The sequence below is a fragment of the Exophiala bonariae genome, assembly GCF_035927105.1.
Source record: "Exophiala bonariae strain CCFEE 5792 chromosome Unknown scaffold_12, whole genome shotgun sequence".
NCBI lineage: Eukaryota > Fungi > Ascomycota > Eurotiomycetes > Chaetothyriales > Herpotrichiellaceae > Exophiala > Exophiala bonariae.
The window spans coordinates 505,198-527,956 of NW_027042487.1; the positions used below are offsets into that span (position 1 = coordinate 505,198).

At 50.3% G+C, this 22,759-nt stretch overlaps 7 protein-coding genes across 7 annotated transcripts; 5 read left to right on the forward strand and 2 right to left on the reverse strand.

Moving 5' to 3' along the window:
• Nucleotides 1–337: 337 nt before the first annotated feature.
• LTR84_002180 (uncharacterized protein) lies at nucleotides 338–2,030 on the reverse strand (the record flags this gene model as incomplete). Its single annotated transcript, XM_064845794.1, has 4 exons — nucleotides 338–1,562; nucleotides 1,666–1,754; nucleotides 1,805–1,820; nucleotides 1,879–2,030. 4 exons carry the CDS (start codon nucleotides 2,028–2,030, stop codon nucleotides 338–340), a joined length of 1,482 nt encoding a protein of 493 aa, XP_064706648.1.
• Nucleotides 2,031–2,930: 900 nt separating this feature from the next.
• LTR84_002181 (uncharacterized protein) lies at nucleotides 2,931–4,832 on the forward strand (the record flags this gene model as incomplete). The annotated part of the gene is made up of 1 exon (XM_064845795.1): nucleotides 2,931–4,832. One exon carries the CDS (start codon nucleotides 2,931–2,933, stop codon nucleotides 4,830–4,832), a length of 1,902 nt encoding a protein of 633 aa, XP_064706649.1.
• A 671-nt stretch (nucleotides 4,833–5,503) lies between these two features.
• On the forward strand, nucleotides 5,504–6,161 carry ARF6 (ADP-ribosylation factor, Arf Arf6; the record flags this gene model as incomplete). Its single annotated transcript, XM_064845796.1, has 3 exons — nucleotides 5,504–5,576; nucleotides 5,641–6,056; nucleotides 6,108–6,161. The coding sequence occupies 3 exons, from the start codon at nucleotides 5,504–5,506 to the stop codon at nucleotides 6,159–6,161; spliced, it is 543 nt and encodes a 180-aa protein (XP_064706650.1).
• Nucleotides 6,162–8,185: 2,024 nt separating this feature from the next.
• On the forward strand, nucleotides 8,186–9,434 carry LTR84_002183 (uncharacterized protein; the record flags this gene model as incomplete). The annotated part of the gene is made up of 2 exons (XM_064845797.1): nucleotides 8,186–8,237; nucleotides 8,290–9,434. 2 exons carry the CDS (start codon nucleotides 8,186–8,188, stop codon nucleotides 9,432–9,434), a joined length of 1,197 nt encoding a protein of 398 aa, XP_064706651.1.
• A 1,331-nt stretch (nucleotides 9,435–10,765) lies between these two features.
• LTR84_002184 (uncharacterized protein) lies at nucleotides 10,766–12,460 on the reverse strand (the record flags this gene model as incomplete). Its single annotated transcript, XM_064845798.1, has 2 exons — nucleotides 10,766–11,969; nucleotides 12,033–12,460. 2 exons carry the CDS (start codon nucleotides 12,458–12,460, stop codon nucleotides 10,766–10,768), a joined length of 1,632 nt encoding a protein of 543 aa, XP_064706652.1.
• Nucleotides 12,461–13,572: 1,112 nt separating this feature from the next.
• Nucleotides 13,573–15,389, forward strand: LTR84_002185 (uncharacterized protein; the record flags this gene model as incomplete). Its single annotated transcript, XM_064845799.1, has 2 exons — nucleotides 13,573–14,192; nucleotides 14,243–15,389. The coding sequence occupies 2 exons, from the start codon at nucleotides 13,573–13,575 to the stop codon at nucleotides 15,387–15,389; spliced, it is 1,767 nt and encodes a 588-aa protein (XP_064706653.1).
• A 1,934-nt stretch (nucleotides 15,390–17,323) lies between these two features.
• On the forward strand, nucleotides 17,324–22,474 carry LTR84_002186 (uncharacterized protein; the record flags this gene model as incomplete). The annotated part of the gene is made up of 8 exons (XM_064845800.1): nucleotides 17,324–17,789; nucleotides 17,840–18,138; nucleotides 18,209–18,280; nucleotides 19,503–20,124; nucleotides 20,179–20,468; nucleotides 21,200–21,210; nucleotides 21,300–21,379; nucleotides 21,543–22,474. The coding sequence occupies 8 exons, from the start codon at nucleotides 17,324–17,326 to the stop codon at nucleotides 22,472–22,474; spliced, it is 2,772 nt and encodes a 923-aa protein (XP_064706654.1).
• Between the last annotated feature and the right edge of the window lie 285 nt (nucleotides 22,475–22,759).

A 22,759-nucleotide genomic window follows, 5' to 3' on the forward strand; every position in this document is an offset into this window, starting at 1 on the left:
ACTTGTTTCGAAATGGCAGTAGTCGTCCAGTAAAACCGTGTGTATCCCATCATGGTGAGAAGTTAGCAAGCATGTGTCAATCTCTCCTGTTTTGCATGGATGCACATGGCTGGATGTGCTGTCATCTATGACGTGTGTTAAGCGTGAAAGGAAAGGAAAGGAACTTTAGATGCAGATAAACACCAAGTCAAGCCATCTAGAGTCGTCTATATAACCAAGCACCATCGCTAAGAAGGAGCAATAACCCAGCCAACCAAAATGCTCTGACCCAAGGACGACATCACCAGTGCTGGACGTGCATATAATATTTGTACAGTATGCCCAATCTCCGATCGAGCTAGATGCGAAATTCGTTATCGAGCCAATGTTTGACCACCACTTTTCCCTCTTCGAACGCAGCTCTCGAAGTGCGAACGATGATGGCTGCATGCGAGTGAGACGACTTTGTGATATGCACAGGGTATTTTCGAAACCCGACGTCATCCAAAGATTTGATCATCGCAAACTGGTCGTTGGTCAGTGCCAGCGTTGGAAACTCAGGCGATCGCTCGCTAGCAGTAGTGACAGGCTCCTTTTTCAAGCTATCCGTCTCTGATTTCTCTGGTTCCAGAAGGTCACCCGATGTCTGTGCGAACCGGGAGGGGAGACTTGAGTCACCCCCAGCAGCTAGCTCCTCAGAACCTTCCGGAAGGTATTCCTGTTCTTGAGCAGAGTTCACGTTCTCAAAGGCATCTTCAAGCCCAACTCGCATTTCTCGAACCATGTATGGTATCCGATAAACGCCAAATCCAGAAGAACCGTCGTTGTCGTTTTCGTGTAATAGAATGCGACGACGACTACGAAATGTCTGAATAACGGAATTGATCAGGAAAGCTACCGTGGCAATAGGTATTATGACCATCAAAGCAAGGTAAATGGGTAAACGACCCAAGAATGTTCGACCACTCTCTCGGACCCGGTCGTAGAAATTCGGAAGCTTCCCCTGCGACTTTCGCTCAACAGGGTGATTGGGGTCAAGAATGACCGGCTCATAGTCTTTCACATAACGGAGATTGACTTTGCTGAGATTTGTGTAGGGATCACACCTGGATACACCAGTGGTGTAGAAAACAGCCGAACGATCATTGACGATGTTTGTGTACAGTGAGCGATGTTGGAACTTGGCAAGAGCAGATATGAATACGCTCTGAGGGTCTGCGAGGACACTCAATAAAGGCCTCCCTGTGTTTCTGAAGTTGTCAATGGTGAATAGCTGTCTCCCTGATATAGAGAGAGTTCTGGCGCCCAAAACATTCCACAGGTGATTTGAATATCCCGTCAATGGTGTCCTTACACCGAGATGAGGTGTGGCAAAGGTTGTGAAGTTCATCGGCGTTATTTTGTCAAAGTAGCCCTTGTGGTACAACAGTCCGATGGCGTACCGTGCGACGAGGCCCCCGAGCGAATAACCCACGATGGAGAATTTCGTGATTTTGTATCCATACCGGCTCAACTCATCGAGTTTGTCTTCGATCTCGCGGGCGACACGTTCTGCGCCAACCTCGATGCCATCGTATGTCAATCTGTTCCGAATCACAATCTGCCGTCAGTCGCAATTTGAGATAGGAGGTAACCTTTATGTGCAGGTCGAGGAAGAGGATGAGGATGCTGGATCAGGGGACTTACGATCCAGGATTGCTGCGACAGGCCACTACAACCAACTCCTCATCACTGTACTTGTCTTGCAAGGCTTGCGCAACAAAGTTGAGGTGGCTCTAGACGAGTGATTAGCATTCGCAATGAATCAGTCTTCTGCAAACTATACCGCGTTGCCCCAGAGCCTATGGAACCGTTAGTAATGTTGTTTCCAGAAGAAGCATTGCTGAGGCTGTGGCTGACCCGTGCACAAGAAAGACCGTGTGGTTGGCCTTGTTTGTTGGCGTCGACTGTCCTGATTTTGGAATGCCGGCCATATGTGAATCGTTGGTGGGAAAGAGAGACTGTTTGTTGATTGAGCGCAGGTCGAAGGGCAGCGCAGGCAGTGACGGCATTATGTATAAATTCGATGGACGGGTGCCAGGGGTGCCGATGTTAGCGTCTTCCGTCCTGCGGGCAGTGCCAGAACCGAGAGTTCAGGTGTCCAGGTAAGGGAAGGCCACCCGGGAATGGAGAAACAAAGCGGCCCGTTCAGCGGCGTTAGGGATGGACGTCACCACCAAATCCGACCCTACTGTATCTGGCTGACTTGAATTCTAATAACAATAATAATGACGTGTTTCTGTTTAATTTTTGGCAATGGAATGTTGAGGTGGAGTGTGTTTGTTTCGCATTGAGAATCTCCCGCAGTGAGTGTATTGAAGGATATTGGTACTGGTCTTCACAATCTGATCGCAAGAGACACAAACGACGGGATCCTAGTGGTGAAGGAGCCGAAATGCGAGTCTGGTTACACAACAACTTCAGACGACATGTTGGGTGACATGGTCTCCCATATATATTATTCTTCGTCCTCCATAGAACGTGGGATGGGATGCCCATTCTTGGTTTCTGTTGATCCTGTGGCTGGCCAACTGTCCTTATCTATCCTTGCTGCCTTGCTTTCAAGTCACCCCAAGGTACGGATAGTTGCTATCACTATCCGCACAGCGAGCACGGAGGACTGCTACGCGTAAAGTCTAAACCACGGGCGATAAGACCAAGCTAGGGTCGAGGCTAAAGCGTGCCCTGAAACAATCTTATTGGGCATGCTCGTGGTTAAGCCGCTTACTTATCGCCCTCTGCAAGGCTCCGACTTGCATCAACCAGAATTATTCTTAGCTCAAGGAAACTTCCTCTCCATGCTCATCTGTAGCCACACAAACACAGGGTTGTACCGTCCCTTTCCCCACGTTTATCCATAGCGTTTCCCTTTATCAACTCATACGTCGTCACTGGTTTGTGTGTACACAAGTATGTTTTCGGCTCTGGGGCTGTTCAAAGATGTCCCTTGCCCTCGGGTCAAAGACTGTACCTTCCCCAGTTGCATTTTTTCTCATCTTGAGGTCGAAGCAGAAGATGTCCCAGACGCAACAAAGGAGTATGATCCCTTCAGTGCGGGCAGGATCTCACCTCCACCTGCAAAAAGGAGGAAGATTGCATCGCCGCAAGAACAGACTTCGCGAGATGGTATTCCATCTACAGTTCCAAGCGTCATATCAACATCGCGAAAGCTCGGTCAGCATCAACCAGTGTCTGACGATGGATCACTTGGACAACCCAAGAGTGTTTCGAAGCCATCAACAAAATTGCTTGCCTCAACGCCTGTAGAACAAACAAAGTTGCCTCCCAGCTCTACAAAGAGAGAGGTATCTCCGCCTCCACTTAGGAAGAACAAAGCTGCAATTCCACCCGTCAAGAAAGAGTTCAAAGTGGAGACCCTAACACCTCGCAACGTTTCAAGAGCTCCCGCTGTGCTGAAGACAAGACTTTCAGTCCTTCAGGCTCTTCATAAACAGGCACAAGATCAGAACCAGAAATTGAAAGCCGCGGATGAAAAATGGAGGCCTTTTATTTTGGATGAGCAGGAATTGATTCGTTTTGCTCTCGATGAGGAGGAAGAGGCAACGAAGCTTGGTGATGACATCTACAGAAATGCAATGGCTCAGAACGTACTACGCATCAAGAAGATGAAAACGGAGGACTGGGTGAATAAAATCAAGGTCTGGACCGGACTTGATACAGGGATGGCCCAAACCTCGAAGAATGCGAAGAATGCTGATCTGTCCGCCTCATCTACAAAACAACTCTCGGTGAGCGAGGAGATTATACTACTTCAAAGACTCCGGACCAGTCTAGAGGGATTGGAAAAATTTGGTTATGTCACAGCACAACCCACCACTACGGAGATTGGGGCAGCAAAAGCGGCAATGTCATCAGCAGCCGGTTTCGAGAAATGTGATCGCTGCGGCACGAGGTTTCAGGTCTTTCCTGGAAGAGACGAAGAAGGCCGACTCACCAGTCACGGAGTGTGCCTGTATCACTGGGCCAGAATCAATCGGGGTGCTAGCGCGAAGACCGATAGAATCGTCGGTCGTTCTGAGGCGAGTTTCCCTTGTTGCAATCAGCTGGAGGGCAGTGAAGGTTGCACTGAAGCAGAGACTCATGTATTCAACGTCAAACATCCACCCAGATTGGCAAGTATCCTTCAGTTTGAACACACACCACACTCAAATATCTCATCCTCGGCGAAACCACTCTCATTCGACTGTGAAATGGGTTACACAACATTGGGGATGGAAGTCATCCGTCTGACTGCTGTGACTTGGCCTGAGGGTCGAGTAGTTGTCGATGTTCTTGTGCGACCATACGGAGAGATTCTTGACCTCAACACAAGATTTTCGGGTGTGACCAGGGAAGCTTATGCAAATGCCACGGGATATGAATCCGGCACTGAGCTGCAACCAACAGATCTCCGAAAAGTTGGCTCGCCAGCAATCGCTCGTCAGTTGTTGTTTGACCACTTGACACCTGACACTCCCCTTCTAGGACATGCAATTGACAACGATTTGAATGTTTGTCGAATCATCCACCCATTTGTCATAGACACAGTACTCCTGTATCCTCACCCTCGAGGACTACCGATTCGGTTCAGCCTTAAAGTGCTTGCTCAGAAGTATCTCTCAAGGGGTATCCAAACAGGGGGAGCTGCAGGACACGATTCCAGTGAGGATGCCATTGCGACAGGAGATCTCGTGAGGCATAAAGTTGGCGAGATATGGACAACACTACATCACGAAGGGTGGAAGTTTGTTGGTGGAGTATTGAAACAGTCACTTGACAGTCAGGGAGATGCGAAGACAATATCCATGCTGTAGCGACGGCATGTAGGGTTGCCGTATATCATGAAAAATGTTATCCAACAATAGCAAAGGAGTAGATATCTACCTAGACTTATAGTGTCACTCAACCCCAGGCGGAGATTGAAGATCCCCAAACAACTGCATTTCAGGTCGAGGAGGGTACTAGTTAGGACTCGAAATGCAACGCGGTGTGCAATAGCACTCTATTATGGCCTAGCGCGCTAGTGCCTGCATTTCGTGAGCCCCTTTCCAAATTCCAAGGTCAAGTTCCGACCCGCGTGTCAAGCCTGCCCTGTCTTGTGCCTTGACCGCGCTGCCCAATCTTCCATGAATTTGCACGCTGGCTTTCCTATCCGTACACCGTCCACACGTCCCCTGAAACTCACCTCGATCGCATAAAATTTGGCTCCAGTCTCACTGTCGACCACCGAGCACTCCAGGTGCTCTCCATCAAAACAACCTCCCATCAGTCACACGGTCAGGACCCTCCGCGTCGTACCCAGCAGTCACCGAATTTGCACCGCGACCTGTTATTACACTACATCGCAGTCAAAATTCCTCGCCCAAACGAAAAGGAATTCGATTAAGGATTTAGAAGGCAAAATCCTCGTTGTCGTAGCTACATTCAGCAATCAGACGGTGCCTTCGCGGCGACATATACAAAAATGGGAAACCAAATATCTAAAATGATGGGCAAGATCTTCGGATCGCGAGAAATGCGACTGCTTATGCTAGGACTCGATGCAGCAGGCAAGACAAGTAAGAAATCCAAGCCGGTCTTTCTGGCAATGCGCAAGAGTCAACCGTGACTGACCGTCAACAGCAATTCTGTACAAACTGAAACTCAATCAAGATGTGACCACGATCCCTACCGTTGGCTTCAACGTCGAAACTGTGACGTACAAGAACGTCAAATTCAATGTGTGGGACGTCGGTGGTCAAGACAAGATCCGTCCTCTGTGGAGGCACTATTTTTCTGGCACGCAAGGTCTCATTTTTGTGATTGACTCGAATGACCGAGCACGGATAGATGAAGCCCGACAAGAACTCCATAGAATCATTTTGGACCGAGAAATGAAGGAAGCTCTACTCCTGGTGTTCGCGAACAAACAGGACATTCCAGGCTCGATGACCCCAACCGAAGTCACGGAGAAGCTCCGACTCGGGCAACTCAAAGAACGCACCTGGTATGTTGTCCCCAGTTGCGCAACTACGGGTGAGGGACTACTCGAAGGCTTGGTAAGTGATCAGCACTCTCGAGGTGATATAGTGCTGACCAATGTCCCATAGAGCTGGCTTTCGACAAACGTAAAGCAGCAACCACGACCGGCGCCTGCGAAGTGATGACGCACTGTACCTGCTGGAGACCAGCTTGAACAATAACAACCTTTGTTTGATAATGATGGGCTGAGGTTTGGAATGATCGTTCGCCGACAATCTTGATACCAATTTGTGAGCGTTTTCCAGCAAGCATGGAGTAACAAATCAGGGGCGTCGACTTGCTTGCATTGTCGCTTTGGAGTCAACAGCACTTCTTTTCATCAATTGCTTGAGACACATTCGTTTCACAAACGCTGCGGACATATGGGGTCGAATTATGACCTGAGGGTCGATCAAGGGAATCAATCCGCAGATGTCGTATATATCAGTCAGGAGTCAAGGACACCAGCTTCGACTCATTTGTTGAAGGAGGAGGCGGATTGACTTTTCTTTATGAGCTTGTTACCATTTGAGGCGGACGGAGCGATCAAGTACCGAGCGGAACAGTGGCGTCTAAGAAGCGAGAAGTGGGATGAACAGGATAATAATGATACAGTACAATATGCCTTGCAACTGCAAATAGACAGAGACCTCCCCACGAGCAGAAAAAGATATCGCGAGTGGGGTGAAGGAGCCCTACCCCTGGAGCCCATTCCCTAGCCGTCAATCATACGGGCATTGGGCCAGAACCTGGATCAACGTATAGGAGTAGATTATCCGTCCCGAGTCCATGTGTTGACCCCGACACGATCAGATATCCGTACACCGAGTTCGTCGGTGTAAAGAGGCGAGAGCACATGGCTTTTAGTCGGGTAGCCTATCGACGGATCGAACTTTGACTGCTCGCCTAATTGAAGAATCAATGGAAAGCCACGGTGGAGGTATTCACTTTACAGCTTTTGAGACTTTGGTGTCCAAGGTAATTACCTCGTGTCCCGCATGACATCTCGTGGGAATTGAGTCCGAGGGTAATCCAGCATCACTTGGCTGTACATCAGATAGCATCCGTTTGGTGATTTTTATGCACTCCGAGAACACTCGGAGCCAGATAGTAATGATGCCAACACACGAGTATTTCCCTCTAATGATGCTAGCAGAAACTAGTGGTTTGGGAATTGATCAGTTAGACTTCACTAGTACTCGTAACTCCTCAATGCCCCTCCACATCATGAAACTCTCCTTGCAAATGATGTACCTCACACTACGAGAACAATGGCAAGGGACTATTCAAACGCCCTCCGCTCCCAGGCTGTCAGTGTCAACGCCCGCCACATTGCATTGCACGGTACGAGGGACAGTACTCGTACTCCGTACTCGTAACTTCCTTCCCCATCTGCAGACTGCAATGGATCAATATGCACCTTCTTTGGTACGACCAAGAATCTCCAACTGCCTTAGTCCTGCAACTAGTTCTTTATGCATCAGTCAAATGTATCCATCTGCGAACCCCTGAACCAAATTCAGAGAGCGGTTGCCGTCCTAGTTTGGATCCATATGCAAGGGCAAGGGACAAGAGTGACAAGCGAGAAGTGATTGCATGGTTTCCATCCCCCCCTTGCATGCAGAGGGAGAGGGAGAGGGGTCTTTTTCCGTTCAAGATATCGAACCTGGTCAACCCCATATCGGGTCCGCGTGCTTTCTGTTTCCAATCCACACCTCCCTTCTCACAAATGTCGTAAATTAACAGTTTATTTCTCGCCACGCGCCTGGGCCTGCCTCCCCTCCCTCTTCTCTATCTATCTAGCAGAGCACGGAAAAACAGAACGTGCACTGACCAGCGAAACTCTGGACCGCCACTGAGTCACTAACTTGGACCACCAGACACACAGACTGGAAAAGGTCCCGCTCTACGCCATCTGGCATCTGGCACATCGGGCCGTGCCAGCCTAAACACTCTGATCAGGGCCACTTGGTTCCCCTCAAATTCACTTCGCGAATCGATTGCACTGTGGAAAGGGCACCATTAATTTCCAATCTTCCCCCTTCCTGCTTCGATCCGCCTGCCTGCCCTCTCAGACTTGGTTGTCTCTGGTCTGCTTGAGTCTCTTTTGTTCGCTTCATCTCCCACTCAGTCGCCGAGTGTTACTTTGGTTACCTGCATCTTCATCATGGCTACCAACGGCGCTTCGAAACCCTCGGTCTTGATCGTGGGTGGTCTGGGTTCGTGCTCCCGTTTTACGCCTTCTCTGTAGCCCGTGCTGATGTCACTCAGGATATATTGGCCGCTTTCTGGCCAAACACATACACGATCAGCAGCTCGCGTCCACCGTGCGAATAGTCGACAAGGTTCTGCCTCAACTGGCTCATCTTGCGCCCGAGTTCGACGAAGCATGCTCCCCCCAGATCTGTATCCAGGCCGATGCCTCCCGCGAGACCTCCATGGCCAAGATCTTCGAACACCCAGGCGGCCCTGATGCGAAGTGGGACTATGTCTTCAATCTCGCAGGTGAGACCATGTGGTCACAGACACCCGAAATATACAGGCTGCGGTCGCTGCAAGTCAGTGTCACCTTAGCCAAAGAGGCGGCCAAGTGCGGAGTCAAGGCGTTTGTCGAGGCAAGCACAGGCATGGTCTATGCTCCCAACCGGACGCCACGCACGGAACAAGACAAGTTAAAGCCTTGGCTTAGGTTGTCAAAGGTGAAACTTGAGGCCGAGCAAGAGATAGCAAAGATACCGGGTCTGAATCTGGCCATTCTCCGCCTCCCCTACGTTTATGGCGACTACGACTCCAAGTTCTTTGCAAAAGCCCTGTGTCTCTCACGCGTGTACCAAGAAACTGGTGAAGAACTCAAGTGGTTGTGGACCGAGGATCTTCGCATCAACACAGTCCACGTGGAAGATACTGCCCGAGCGTTCTGGGAAGTGGCCGTGTGGAGATCCACGCATGACAGCATTCCCCCTTCGTCACCAACCTCGAGTCGACGCTCGACAATAGGCTCGAGAGGAGAGGACCCTCCTGCCGGGAATGTGCCAATCTTCAACATTGTCGATCACGGCGATACGAGTCAGGGCAAACTGGCAAGTATCTTATCCGAGGTGTTCGGTATCAAGACCGGTTTTCAAGGCTCTTTGATATCTCAATTCGCAAGGCTGAACCTCGATCGTGTCGTTGACGAGCTGAACGAAGACTGTTTACAAGAATGGGCCGATCTACTGGAACGGAAAGAAATCACCCAACCTGGCCCACTGACTCCATTTCTTGAGAAGGAGCTTCTCAAAGACGCCGACTTGAGCCTTGACGGGAGTCTGTTTGAGAAAGTCGTGGGGTTCACCTACAAATACGCCGATGGATTAACACCCGAGGTTATCAAGCAGATAATCGCCAGCTACGAAAAGATGGGATGGTGGCCTTAACACTATTTCCCCAACTTATCGATACATATTTACTTTTGCACCACTATACACCCAGATTCGAGTACGGGCCGTTGATAGTTTGGTGAAGTTGTCGAGTCGGCGCCTAGACACACACTGCCCCCGCATTACCGCCCGATTGGCAAGCCCTTCTCCTTTCTCACCGTCCATGGCATACTGGGAATGGGTGAGGCTACAGCATACCGTACCGCTGTCGTTTGACTCATGACGGTCAGATGTGATGTAATGCGATGAATGAGATTGACTAAATTGAATAATGATGACGAAACGACGAGGAAAATGTTGGAATGAGGGATTTAATACAATACAAGTGTTTATCAATACCTGAGTGGTGGGTTATTCATATTCCTGCCTCCGCGGAAGCAAGGAGACAGCTGTCGTGTACTATGCTGCAAGAACTCTGTATATTGTTCACGAGGCGATCTTAAACCGGTACCAGTTCTCGTATCAGCATGGGTATGTATGACGGTCTAGAGGTTTGGAGATTATCAGTATGATGAAGAGGCTGGCCAGGGCTATGATCAGGATCGGAATGCACGGAGTCTAATTATAGCAGACTCTGTGAGATTACACTCAGCAGGCATAGCGAGGTGTGGAAATCGACCCGTGGGTATGAGGTTAACGTTTGCATGCGTGTGACTACTGGAAGGGGGCTATTGGACGCCAGGGTTACGATCGCTAGTCAGTAGGTAGCTGTTGGAATACACAGGACCTACCCAGGTACTCTGAAGTAAGATTACGATCAAACTCCATCACAGCCCATGACGTGACTCGTGTAGCACAACAGCAGACCAGATGGGTTCCTTATTGACCGTGTTCTGTGCGTGGGCTTTACCTCAAATCCATGGTCGGGTCATTGATTCAAGCCAACTAGTATGGATTGAACATGCTGACTATCGTGATGGACGGTCGTGCCGCTCTGATCTAGGTATCTAGCTGTGTGACTGGATCCATTCCGCTCGGACAGCACAGCCCAAGTCGAACGACATTTCAGTTTGACCGAAACGTGGCTTCCATGCATTATCCATCCAAGACGCAGGAGTGCATGCGTCAGTATTATACATCGCAACATACCTCGTGCTTGATCGCTAAACTTCCAGCAAAATGACTCGCCCAGAGCCACACTGACCACCCATCCATTCATCTCTAGCCAGGTAATCTATATATCTCTTTCCACCATTGAAGCTCTCAAAAACCCGTACACAGTAACAACACCCCATCCAATCTCAATTCCTCATGGTCGTCATGCAGTCGTGAGTATCGTGATCATAGCAGCCGAAATGCCGCACACTTCTGCTCGCACCCATCCCTCCCTACGGCGTCAGATTCAAAACACAGACCTTCATGCGCCAGAGCCGAACGCCCATGCGTGCAGCCTCGCGCAGGTCGTGCTGGAAGTCGCGCCATCCCAGCTTGATGGTGTTCCACTGCTCTTGGTCGAAATCGGCGTTCTGCGCGGCGATGGCTGCGGCGGATTCTGCTGCATGACCATTGTTGAGTTCTGTGTCTTGGAATGGCGGCTCCGCGTCGTCGATGTCCATTGCTTCCGGATCAGGAGTGCCGTTGGTGGTCGGGGCATCGGAGGAGGGTTGCTCGCCGTGGGATTGTTCGTCGTTGCTCATAAGCTGCGTCAATCCGCTGGGGATGAAGCGGCAGCGGTCGTTCCAGCCGTAGCTCAGGATCCAGCCGAGGATGGACGAGGTGGGTGGGTCGACGCGGGCGATGACACCGAGGAAAAAAGGGCCCAGGTCGTAGTTCTGCACCGGTGCGTTGGGCCAGTGGTACGCTTGTGAGCATGTCGTACCTGTTGAGCGTGCGGAGGTGTGCTCTGAGTACATGGTTGATGCAGTCACGAGCGGCACGCTGAAGAGACTGCTCGTCGAGAGCACGCCACACGTGCTGATCCAGATCGACATGTGTGAGGGTGGTGTGGTGGGGACGAGGGCGGAGAGAGGCATATGTTGTGGGATGGGGTTTCCGTTGGATGTGAAAGGTTCGCTTGAGAGTGCTGGTGGTGCTTGAGGAGGGGTCGCGTCGAACATAGTCTGTTCGGACGCTTCGGTTGTCGGAATTAACGAGTCTTGATCAGCGCCGACGAGACCGGAAGGATGGTCTAGTTCTTCGAGCCGTCCGATGTATCGTTCCCAAAGTTCTTCAAATATCCTCGGATCCGTATGTGCTCGAATATCGGCTACTTCAACAATAAGGGCTTCGATGGCGGCGCCTGCTTCCTTTCTGCTCATCGGTTTATTTCGACTGTGAGTTTCGTAGCTGAGTCTGGTGGCCAGGACTCGTGTTCTCAATTCATGCGCCGCTCCTGGGCGATGGAAGGGCAGCGAGGGTGATGGGAAGCCATGTGTGTCTGTGTCTCCGAGATATGCAGAGTCAAATTCAGTGTCGACTGAGAGGGCCGGACTGTCCTCTCCTGTGCTGCGACCCCGTTTCTTCGGCGCAGCCTTGATTTCGAAGATGACGTTGCGCATCCGAGGCCAGAGATTTGCCAGGATTTGATAAAATCTAGAAACCGATGAATTGTCAGCTGTAATCATGAGATTCTACGCAAAGATGTGAAGGCCATACCTGGCATTGTGTTCACTGTCTCCTCTCACATAGTTCAAGCGTTCTTCTCCTTCGTCGAGTTGATCAACCGGTAACAGCCATCCTTTATACTCTTCCCAAACGTGACCACCAAAGCCTCGTAAGAGAAGGTCGGTCAGCGTTCTGATACTAGCCTCACTCCCACGTTTGAGATCATCGATGTGTTTGTTGCGCACGATGCGAAGAACCTGTAGGTAGAACCGATCATGGAGTGCTGGTGTGATTTGGAGCTGGCGGTATAGATCTTTGTAGATAGCTCCTTGGTGTTCCTTCTCACTCGCCTGACCCTGGTTGAGTTTGCGCAGCTGGGTGCCAGGGACATCGGTCAGGTCCTTGGTGTCAGCGACAAGGCTAGCTACCTCTTCCGCACTGAGATTGGGCATCTGCCCTTTCTCGGAAGACGGGGCCATGGTTTACGTGTAGGTAAGATGTGTTTGGGTTTGTCGAATTTCGGGCATTCTCGATTTTGGAACTGAAAGAATGGTTGAAGAGAGCGCGGACGCGCTGTTAGGTCTGCACTTCCCTCGATACAACGCTGAAGTGAAGACTATGCCTTCACTCACACGGACTTCGGAGTGCACGACTCATAGGTCACGACTCACCGGAGTTCAATGATAGTGCGGCGGCCTCCATCATCAAAGTGAAGTCAACCTGGATCCAAGCGGGTTGATCCCAAGAGAGCAGTGTACCCTTCGGTAGCGGTAGCGTTCATGTTGTCAAAGATCTTCTTTGTCTGGGTGATATTGAGGCCCCAGCTCTGTTTGGCATTGTTTTTGACTATTCAAGGCTGTCCCTCAACTCCATGGGACAATGAGGTTGAAGGATCTGGAGGCTGAGAAATACGTAGATAGTATGTCTAGCTCAAAGGGCACGCGCCAGTCAATTGCACTTACTGATTACACCAGGGATCGAGTGATAACGATGACATTATTGTCAGAGCTCTCTCTCGATGGCTAGTCTGGAGATGGGTCCGAGCTTATGCCTTGCCCGACGAGCCAGGTAGACTAAGCCACAGGCACCAGCCACAGGTAAACAGACCACCTGTCACTTTGAGGGTTTGCGGTTACGAGTACGAAGTACGTTCCTGCTGGCGCCGGGAAATAAAAGATTAAAGCTTACAAGACGCGTTGAGTCCCCGAAGGCCCAGGTGGTTTGTGCCCGGGACACCTACCGGATATTACTCCCTAATTACGGCATTGTGCAGCAAACACCCCAGACTTGATCGGCCTCTCGTCAGCCTCCCTGTTCCGCGTGTCCCTAAGCACTCCACAATCAATTTGACAGTGTCAGATTGGCTTTGCACGTCCCCTTGGCACATCATTTCCCCCTTTGTGCCTTTGCGTGGCTGATTACCAGGTACCGAATGTCCAAACACACGCCTCTCACTCTGCGGAGCCGAGTCCTAACTTAGATCCGCAGACTGCCACGCATCGAACTAATCGTGCATCTTCAACGTCGACTGTTTCGCCTTTCCTGCATCTCCAACCTCGTCTGTCTTGGATCTCCGTGCGACGATCATGTCATGGAACCTCTAATCTATGATGCCTCTCCTCTAGCCGAATATCTAGAGGCCGATGCCATTCCATTCGAGACCGCCAGTTCCTCCCCTCCACTCTCACCTTTGATCAAAACATTTGCTCCTCGAGGCCTCCCAAAGCTGCGAGAGGGCCTACGAACGATCCGACAGACTGCTGCCTCGGTGAAAGATATCGCCAACGAAGAATTCTTAGAACGATTCCGCTACCTAATTGTTGCTTCCCAGCTGCTCTCAAATGATCCTAAGCCTCGAAGGCAACGTCCAAATGAACAAACGATCGATCCTCCACCCCTCTCAATCAAGGGTGTTCTTATAAGCGCCGGACTCTCCTTCTCCATCGCTTGGTTCTTACACACGCTTCGCCGTCAACAACGCGGCCAAACTTCTTTTCCTTTGTCACAATTATTGGCCTACGCCACCCTACTATGCGGAGGTTGCATAATATTTATTTATTTTGCTCGGCGACAATACCTTGAATTCGTCAGGCAATCCGCAGGTTCTATCTTGGGCAAACTCATCTTGACGTCTCATGATATTGATGGGGTAGCCAATGAAGGCTTGCGCTTTGCACAGGAGGTTGAGGTTGTCTCCCGTGGATATGAAATGTAAGCTCTGTCTTAAGTCGTGTTCCCGGTCTCAAGCTGACATGATGTAGAAGCCTACCTTTACCACCAATCAGTCGTCTTGAAGATGGACGCCCAGTTGGACGATGTCGGGAACTGAGAAGGACAATAGCAGCCGCCCTGACAGCCAGTATCAGTCACTGCGTCAGCTCTCACAATGCCATGCAAGTTTTCGTGAGAGATACTGATTTGCAGAGATACCATGACATATACGACGTCTCGATGCAAGATTATGCCGATGCCATTGCATTTGCGAACAAAACCGCCGACGAATCTCAGGACTCCTTGAAGGAGCTTCGGTTCCTGTTTCGTCTGCATTTTATCGCGAGGAAAGTCTTTCTGTGTGATTTACTGGCCCTTCATTCCGGATCTACATGGCAAAACATTCGTCAGTGGCGTAATACCCTGCAACTCTTGCAAGACTTGGACACAGCCTTTTCGAAAATTGCCCAGAGGCTTCAATCTGCCATGGCGAGCGAAGCGTTTGTCAAGGACGCCTCGATTGCAACTTCGGAAGAGACCGATCCATCACTGAATCGAGATGTCGAAATTAGAACTCCTCAAAGATTGCATACCAAAGCCCAGTTGCGTCGGTTTGAAGCCGTCGCAAATGCCATTCACTCCCTCAACGCCAAGATCCGGTTGTTGAGAGATGACATCAATGCACCTGTTACTCATGGCGATGAAGCAGCGTTCAGTACCACCTTAGCTCGTCACTATGAACACCTGGGTGCTGATCTGCGGAATGCCTTGATTGAGTGGGAGAGAGGTCGAAACACAATGTTCCTCAACGTTGCTGTCGAATCTGAAAACAGGCTCTCAAGGGCATCGAGCATTCGATCTCCAGCGTCGCCCTCTCCGAGTAGCCTCGGTGGAATGACTGTGGTTGATGGTGGGCCTGCAGAAGCATTCAAGCTGTTGAGTGGCGATGAAAAGAGCACATCTGATGGCGCTGGGCCCGATGAAGAAGTCTTTGAAGCAGTGGCAATGCCTCGCAAAAGGATGTCTTGGGCTCCAATGAGCAGAGAAGAAAAGCTCAACAAACTTCAAGAGGACCGGCGCAAGCGAGTAACCATGCAGGAACAAGCAGACAACACCACTAATATGCTGAGAGAGTTACAGATGGTCATCAAACATCGGCCGAAAGCACGAGTCAATACCCGCATAACCTCCATCTGATGACCTATCCTGTGGCATCCTTCCCCAACGATCTTCTGCAGCCCGGACTTGGACCAGAACATTTCCTTACACCACGATTTCTCAAACACGACGAAGCTAACGACATAGAGAAGGATTTTGATTTAATTTTTATTGGCCTAGCGACTACGCACACTTGGGGCAAATAATCGTAAATTTTGATGAAGCGTTCCTGCACAAATGGTATCCAAAAATGAGGCGGGTCTCGGCATTGGCATTCCTTGCGATATTGGGCGGTAATTAGTCACGTTCTTTGAAGCGAGCAGCAGATGCAATAGAAAGTATTTTTATGGTGCTCGGTCCATGAACTGAGCACTCGCAATCAAAAATATGACAATTATTAAACAACCTTAAGGATTAGAATTGTGCAGGTCAACTTCTGCGATGACGAAGTGCCCAGTTCTCGAGATCACCGAAATGATTTGTAAACTTTCCAATTTCTGACTTCAGTAGCCGCAAGATAACCTAGACAAATGGGAAGTCTAGTTGTCAAAGAATTGCAGCGAACCCTCAGATCACCCGTGATGATGAATACTAATTAGTGTTAATAGTGATCGGTCATGGAAGCCAAAATCTCCTAGGGACGATCTAGAAGGGAATTGATCGGGCATGGAAACATTGTCGATTCCCCACCCCTTCCACCTGATAGGGTTGATCGAGCCACTTTTCCAGAGAGGTTGATATGTTCGGGTCGACAGACCACCCGGCGTCTGCTTCCCCCGGTCGAAACAGCGAGGACCGAGACTTTGAAACTCGTCCTAGCAGGGAGGAACTGCCTAGGTAGACCGTAGTTAACGCACGTTCCCGGAGTTCTGCTTCCTCCGGTCCGGCTTGTGTAACCACAGGGCTGAGCCAGACCTTGCCGTGCCGTCCAAAACTGTCAGATAAGCCTCCAACTGACGTTCTTCCCCAGTACTTCAAACTAAAAGTCGATGACCCTCGATGGCGTTCGCAATTCTCGCACTCTTCGCGGGTGCCTGTGTTCTCACTGCCTTCCAACAGCTTCTAAACTTCGCTGGAAAAAGGCCTCAACTTGTCGCGACCGCTAAAGTTCATCATCCCTTGCGCTGCTTGGCCCGTAAGATAGCTCTTGGTTTCCTTTGACATCCGGGGGCAAACCTTGACTTCGACTCGGGTCGATTCCATTACAATGATGAGGATTGACACGATACGCCAGTGGGCAGTGCTTGCTGGGGACTTTCGAGACACTTCTGGCTCACTGGAGCAGCCTTGTGAGATGGAGAAACGGCGACCTCCAACCGCATCCGTCCGTGTCTCCATCCTGCCACCGGGTATCGCCTTCTTGCTTGAGTACCTTGCGGACGGTTCGATCCATTTCGTCGTTGGTCAATTGCACGGTCTTAGCCCCTTCAGTATGCTCAATATCGCCACAGTGTCCGGCAAGCCTCCTTCGGCGTTGCATTGTCCCTGCAGGTAATGGACCAAGTATCGAACAGGTAGGTCGCTCGTTTTTCCATGTCACGCACCCTGCAGATCACCACATGGCTGTCCTTGACCGCGGTTGGTTGTGGGTAGTGCGGCTTGGAAGGTATCACCCTTGAAGCCGGCCAGACCACTTTGTTCAATCTAACATCATCATACCATTCGCCACATCTCTGCCTCACTGTTCTTGGGGTCACTGAGATATAGGCTGCCAGAGACCTCGAGTGGCTGAAACGTTCTTCAAAGATATGCGCATATTGAGAATTTTATGGTCGCAATTGCCGTTGAATCGCCGTTTCACAACCTTTGTTTCCAACCATTTGTCGACAGCTTGGCGAATCGCGCTTGATATTGGGCCCCTGTGCAGAGGACGCTTCAAGGGCCTGCATGTGTGGGCGGGAATCCAGGTGGATAGGCCATTTCCTCTTTTGAGGTCCACTCGTGGACGGTAGCTGTTATATCTCGCAGCTAACATGTCCTCTACACGCCACATCTTTACATCTCGCTCTATCGAAACTCACACCCACAAAGACAAGCCATCCAAAACTGCTTCAAAACAACAAACTATTCTGCACAGCCACAAGCGAACTATGTCGAATCATGCCTGGAGTTTGAGAGACGGAGATGGGCAATCACGCGAAGATCAGGTCCATGCTGCCATCCGTGAAGTAAGGCGCATTGCTGATTGGCGCTCGTCTAACCCAGATACCTTGGACCAACGCCTACACTTGGCCAGAACTGCAATCAGCACACTCAATTCCACGGGGTTGACTTGGATCCACAGTGACTCGAGAGATCGCATCTTTGTTATTAGCACGCTGCAGAAACTCGCATATCACGAAGCTGATGCTGAAGGAGTTGCAGACATAGCGGACTGGTGTATGAGCCAGTGGCTACAACTATTACAGAGAGATGGAGAAAGCCTTAGCGTACTCAGAGGTTTGTGCCCTGGCTGACCAATCTTCAAAATTGACTTACATAAGAGGTAGGGTTGGGCCAGGCTTGGTTAGCTCGATCCCAGAGCATTCTGGCACGAATACACTGTCAAGAGGGGAGCATATCCAGTGGTAGCAGTGGCCGGCCACGCAGCCAAGGTGAAGTGCCCCCGTACACTTCCACCGAGGATGCAAGAGATGCTGAGCGCGCAGCAGCAGAAGCGGATACGAGGGCACATACAGCAGATTATGTGGAGGCCAGAACAATGCTCATACCAGCAGTTGACTATTTCTCAAGGGCAATCGAGGTTGCTGACAGGGATGGAGGTCTTGACGGGGATCTTTTGTCAGAGGTTCGCGGGTTCTTTCTCCTTCCACATGGCCCTTTGTCTGCTGTAAAAGGCTGACTGATTTTGATACCAGGCTGCGGAAGCGACCATGAGTCTTGGCAATGTCTCCTACTCACATTCCAACGAACAGCAGTTCCACAGAGCGGTCAGATATCTCCGGCGTGCTTCTCAGATACCAGGGTATCGCCTCTCTCCGTATCTACAGGCGTGAGTTCCCTCCTTTTAATTTCACTTGGGTACGGCAGTTAACTTCATGTGTTCTATCAGATATCTTGACGAGTACGGTCGTTTGGTCGATTGATCACGGTTTCCGGAGATAATTACGACTGCTTTGAGGGTCTCAGGCATTGTGTTGCAGGCAACCTTGCACGTGTGTATGAAAGGATGACGCTTGTTTTTCTTAAGATGCTTTACAGGCGTCTGGTAGGGTAGATAGCGCATTCTTTGTCACGGAGGTATTTACCATTCCCTCCATCATACCACTCTACACTCCAGAATGAAATCGGCCTACAACGTGCTCCATCCTCGTGTTCGTAGAATAGCTAGGCCTCCGATCCTGGATCCTGTAATTTGCTGTAAACCTCGGATTTACCGTTAGCCCTACAACCATACTGGCGGAAACGTAACAGAAGTAAAATTGTCCCCCTCGCAGCAAATCTCCCCTGGCAGTCCGTCTGCCACTCGTTTCCAATTCCCTTCGACCCTCGGATCCGGATGTAAGAATTGCAGAATGTACTTTTGCCACTATGAGCCGCAGTCAATTCTCCTTTTCACCTAACCTCTGAGAGCTAATGCGCTTCCTGCAGTAACCACGCAGATAGGGCTTACCAGCGTACCCGTCGTCACGCACAGTGGCTGAAGCCATTACGCTCTATTAAAAGTTGTGCAGCAAGGCCGGCCCGGGTCAATCTAGAATTGAAGTCGTTGTCCGAATGTAGATAATGGGCATAGCACTTGCTAATTCCGTGAAAAATGAAAGATGGATAAACATATCTCATTGCACAGGAAAAGAAATCCCTCTGCTTTCTAGTCGGATCCGCAAATGACATATCTGGGGTTGACCAAAATGATGACATACTTTCGTACATGGGGGCGGTAGTAGTCGGCGATGGCGCTAAAAGCTCTAGCGTCAGTTAGCTCATCAAAAGACTTTTAGATAGCCTGGCAAGGCAAGTATTCCGACAGCGCCAAGCAAATTCAATCAAATCCATTTTAGGTTAGAGTCAACGCGAGCCGCGCCTGGAAATCACCAGCACCGCGTTCCTAAGTAAATCCAAAATTCCCCTCTTCCAGTTCACAAACAACAGTCGCGACTCTGAAGCAGCTCATTTGAAATCTGATATCTCTGATATCCTTTATCCCTGAAGCGGACCGTGTTCGATCAAATACAAATCTGCAACCAGTATGTGTGCTATGTACCTGCGTCCCACGCTTTAGACCACGATATTGATGACTTCCACGCAGTGTTAGAGGCACGCCTAGAACAAGCCGCTTCTTTGAAGAAGGTTGGTCTTGCCAACAAAATCCCATCCCGGGAGCATCAAACTGACATCTTACAGGTGGTTGATGCCATCAAGGATCTGGTTCAGGACTGCAATTTCGACTGCAATGACTCCGGCGTGGCCCTCCAGGCGATGGACAACTCACACGTCGCCTTGGTGTCCATGATGCTCAAGGCCGAGATGTTCTCACCCTTCCGCTGCGATCGAAATATTGCCCTTGGCATCAACTTGACCTCTCTGACGAAAGTACTACGTGCAGCTCAGAATGAGGATATTCTCACACTCAAGGCAGAAGATGCTCCTGATGTGGTCAATCTGGTCTTTGAAAGTGCCGAGTCGGACAGAATCAGTGAATATGATATCAAGTTGATGGACATTGATCAAGAGCATCTGGGTATTCCAGACACAGAATACGCTGCCACCATTGAGATGCCTAGTGCAGAATTCCAGCGCATCTGCCGAGATTTGATTTTGATGTCTGAATCTGGTATGGAGCATGCAAATTTCCTGGCTTTCTGAAAACTTGTGCTGACCTGTAAAGTATCCATCGAGGCCAACAAGGATGGTGTCCGCTTCGCATGTCAAGGTGACATTGGTAGCGGAAGCGTCACTGTTCGGTCACATACCAATGTTGAGAAGGAGGACCTGAGCGTGAACATCAACCTATCGGAGCCCGTGTCACTCACATTCTCTCTCAAATACCTGGTCAACTTCTGCAAAGCCAGCGGTCTTTCAAACCGTGTCAAGCTCTGCCTGTCATCGGAGGTGCCGTTATTGGTGGAATACAGTCTCGCGAGCAGCAGCTTCTTGCGGTTCTACTTGGCTCCTAAGGTAAGTCATGCTACCTCTACATATGCTGGATCACCGTTCTAATCTCTTTCCTAGATTGGTGACGATGAATAATTGCAACGACCCAGGTTCGGTTCATGTTCTAGACCACGATGCCTGCCATGGCCTCAATGGTGTGATCCGAGAAGTTGTCAAAAGATGTTGCGCTTCTGGTGTCGGCGAGGTCCGCAAGTTTCAAATCATAGATTTATGCAAGCTTGTACGGGAATGTACGGCCATTGTGCTGTAAAGAACAAGAATGTTCTCGATCTGAGGCTGCACGAACAGTGCGGTGATGGGCACTGCGGAATACGAATTACGAAGGAGGCGCGTGGGGGAGGGGGGAAGCAGCCTTATCGAAGTGGAAGCACCTACTTATCGGATTAGGCTACGTCACCGCCGAACTTAGGTAGTTTGTCGCACGTAAATTTGTTGCGGCGAAGAAAGGCTCGTGACTCCCAATACCAAAGCGACATATTTCTCTACGAAAACAACCCTTTGAAGTCCTGTCAGTTGTTGGGCCTCTCTAATTTTTCGATCTGAGCAGTCTCTTGCCCGGATGGCCACCTTGGAGTCTTCTGTGCCCGAGACCAAAGTGCTTGCCATCGCCAGTCATGTATGCGCCGCCCGCCGTGTGATTGATAGTCCCTTGTTTTGAATCTTTTCCTCACCCCTTGACGCATACGTATATGTTGCTTTGAGACGATTGCATTGCTGACTCGTCGATATTCAAGGTCGTTTACGGGTAAGTGTTGGTTTTCATTCGGGGGTCATGCACTCCATCCGATATGAGAGCCCTAAGGATTGACCATGTTGTCCCTCTCCGTGGTACAGATATGTCGGCAATAAGATGGTAACGACCACCCTGCAGGCCCTGGGGTGTGATGTTGCGGCCATAAATACTGTCAATTTCAGTAAGTTGACAGTCTTGGTTGCATCTTGTCTTCCGACTATCTTTTTTCTTAATCATGCCGTGGGGAATCTTTTACGAATTCCCTCATTTCGATTCACATAAGCCGGAAATCAGTATTATTTGGCCAAGTGAACTCCACTGATGACGAGTTTCGCTCTACATAGGCAACCACACTGGTTATCGACAAGTTAAAGGGCGACGAACACCGGCATCTGAAATCCGCGAGCTCTACGATGGCTTACGGCAATCCTACCTGACGGACTTTGACATGCTGGTTTCGGGCTACGCACCTAGTGCAGACGTTGTCGATGTCGTTGGCTTTATTGCGCGCGACCTACGGTACCGCTCGACGGTGAAGCCAGGAGGATTCTTCTGGATTCTTGATCCTGTCATGGGCGACCAGGGGCGGCTCTATGTCGCCGAGGAGATTGTCCCTTCTTATAAACAGCTCGTACGTGAAGCAGATCTCATTCTACCGAACCAATTCGAGGCCGAGCTACTCAGCGGCGTCAGCATCAGTAGTCTCAGCGGCGTCGCAAATGCAGTAAGGACGATGCACAAGACGTTCGGTACGCGGCACATCGTTGTTACGAGCGTGGGTGTTGGGGAGGGCAAATCAGAACTCTTGACTGTGGTAGGCAGCACGAAGAAGTCTGATGGCAGTGCACGGCTCTTCAAGGTTGAGGTTCCCAAGCTGGACTGCTTCTTCAGTGGCACAGGTGACATGTTTGCTGGGTTGATGGCGGCCCGGTTGAGGGAGGCATGCGCACATGCCGATCTGCTTGCGAGGGCTGGGTGGGCGCCCGACGACGATGTCGAGTCCGTCGACCTGCCTTTGGCAAAGGCAACGGAAAAGGTTCTCAGCAGCATGCAGATCGTACTGGAGAAAACCCTCGCTGCCAGGGACGCAGAGATGCAATCCTTTGGAACCAGTCCGGGTGCCAGCGTGGGTGGTGTGGAAGGTGAAGATGGCGGAGATAGTGAAGGCAAGAGGAAGTATCTTGCCCAAACTAAAGCTGCAGAGGTGAGAGTTGTTAGGCACGCGAAGGATCTGTTGAACCCTGAAGATAGATACAAGGCGGAAGCACTGGAATAGTAGACCGAGTGGCAGCATTGTTCTGAATCCATGAGTCCTGCCACGCAATGTTGGGCCACTTTGGTCCTGACTGAAATCGGCAGTTCTGTTGCTACTGTAAAGAGACTCCCCACAGTCTTGAGCTCTATCTCAGCTTTTGTTCCACCGAGTGACGCCAAAAGTAACAGCCCCGAAGTTTGTGTCGTTCAATTGCTGTGCCGTCATTGACACATGATAGCATTCACTCCCCATTCAACCAGTACTTCCAAATCCACCAGCCCCTCTAACACTCTCCTCAAGATTCTC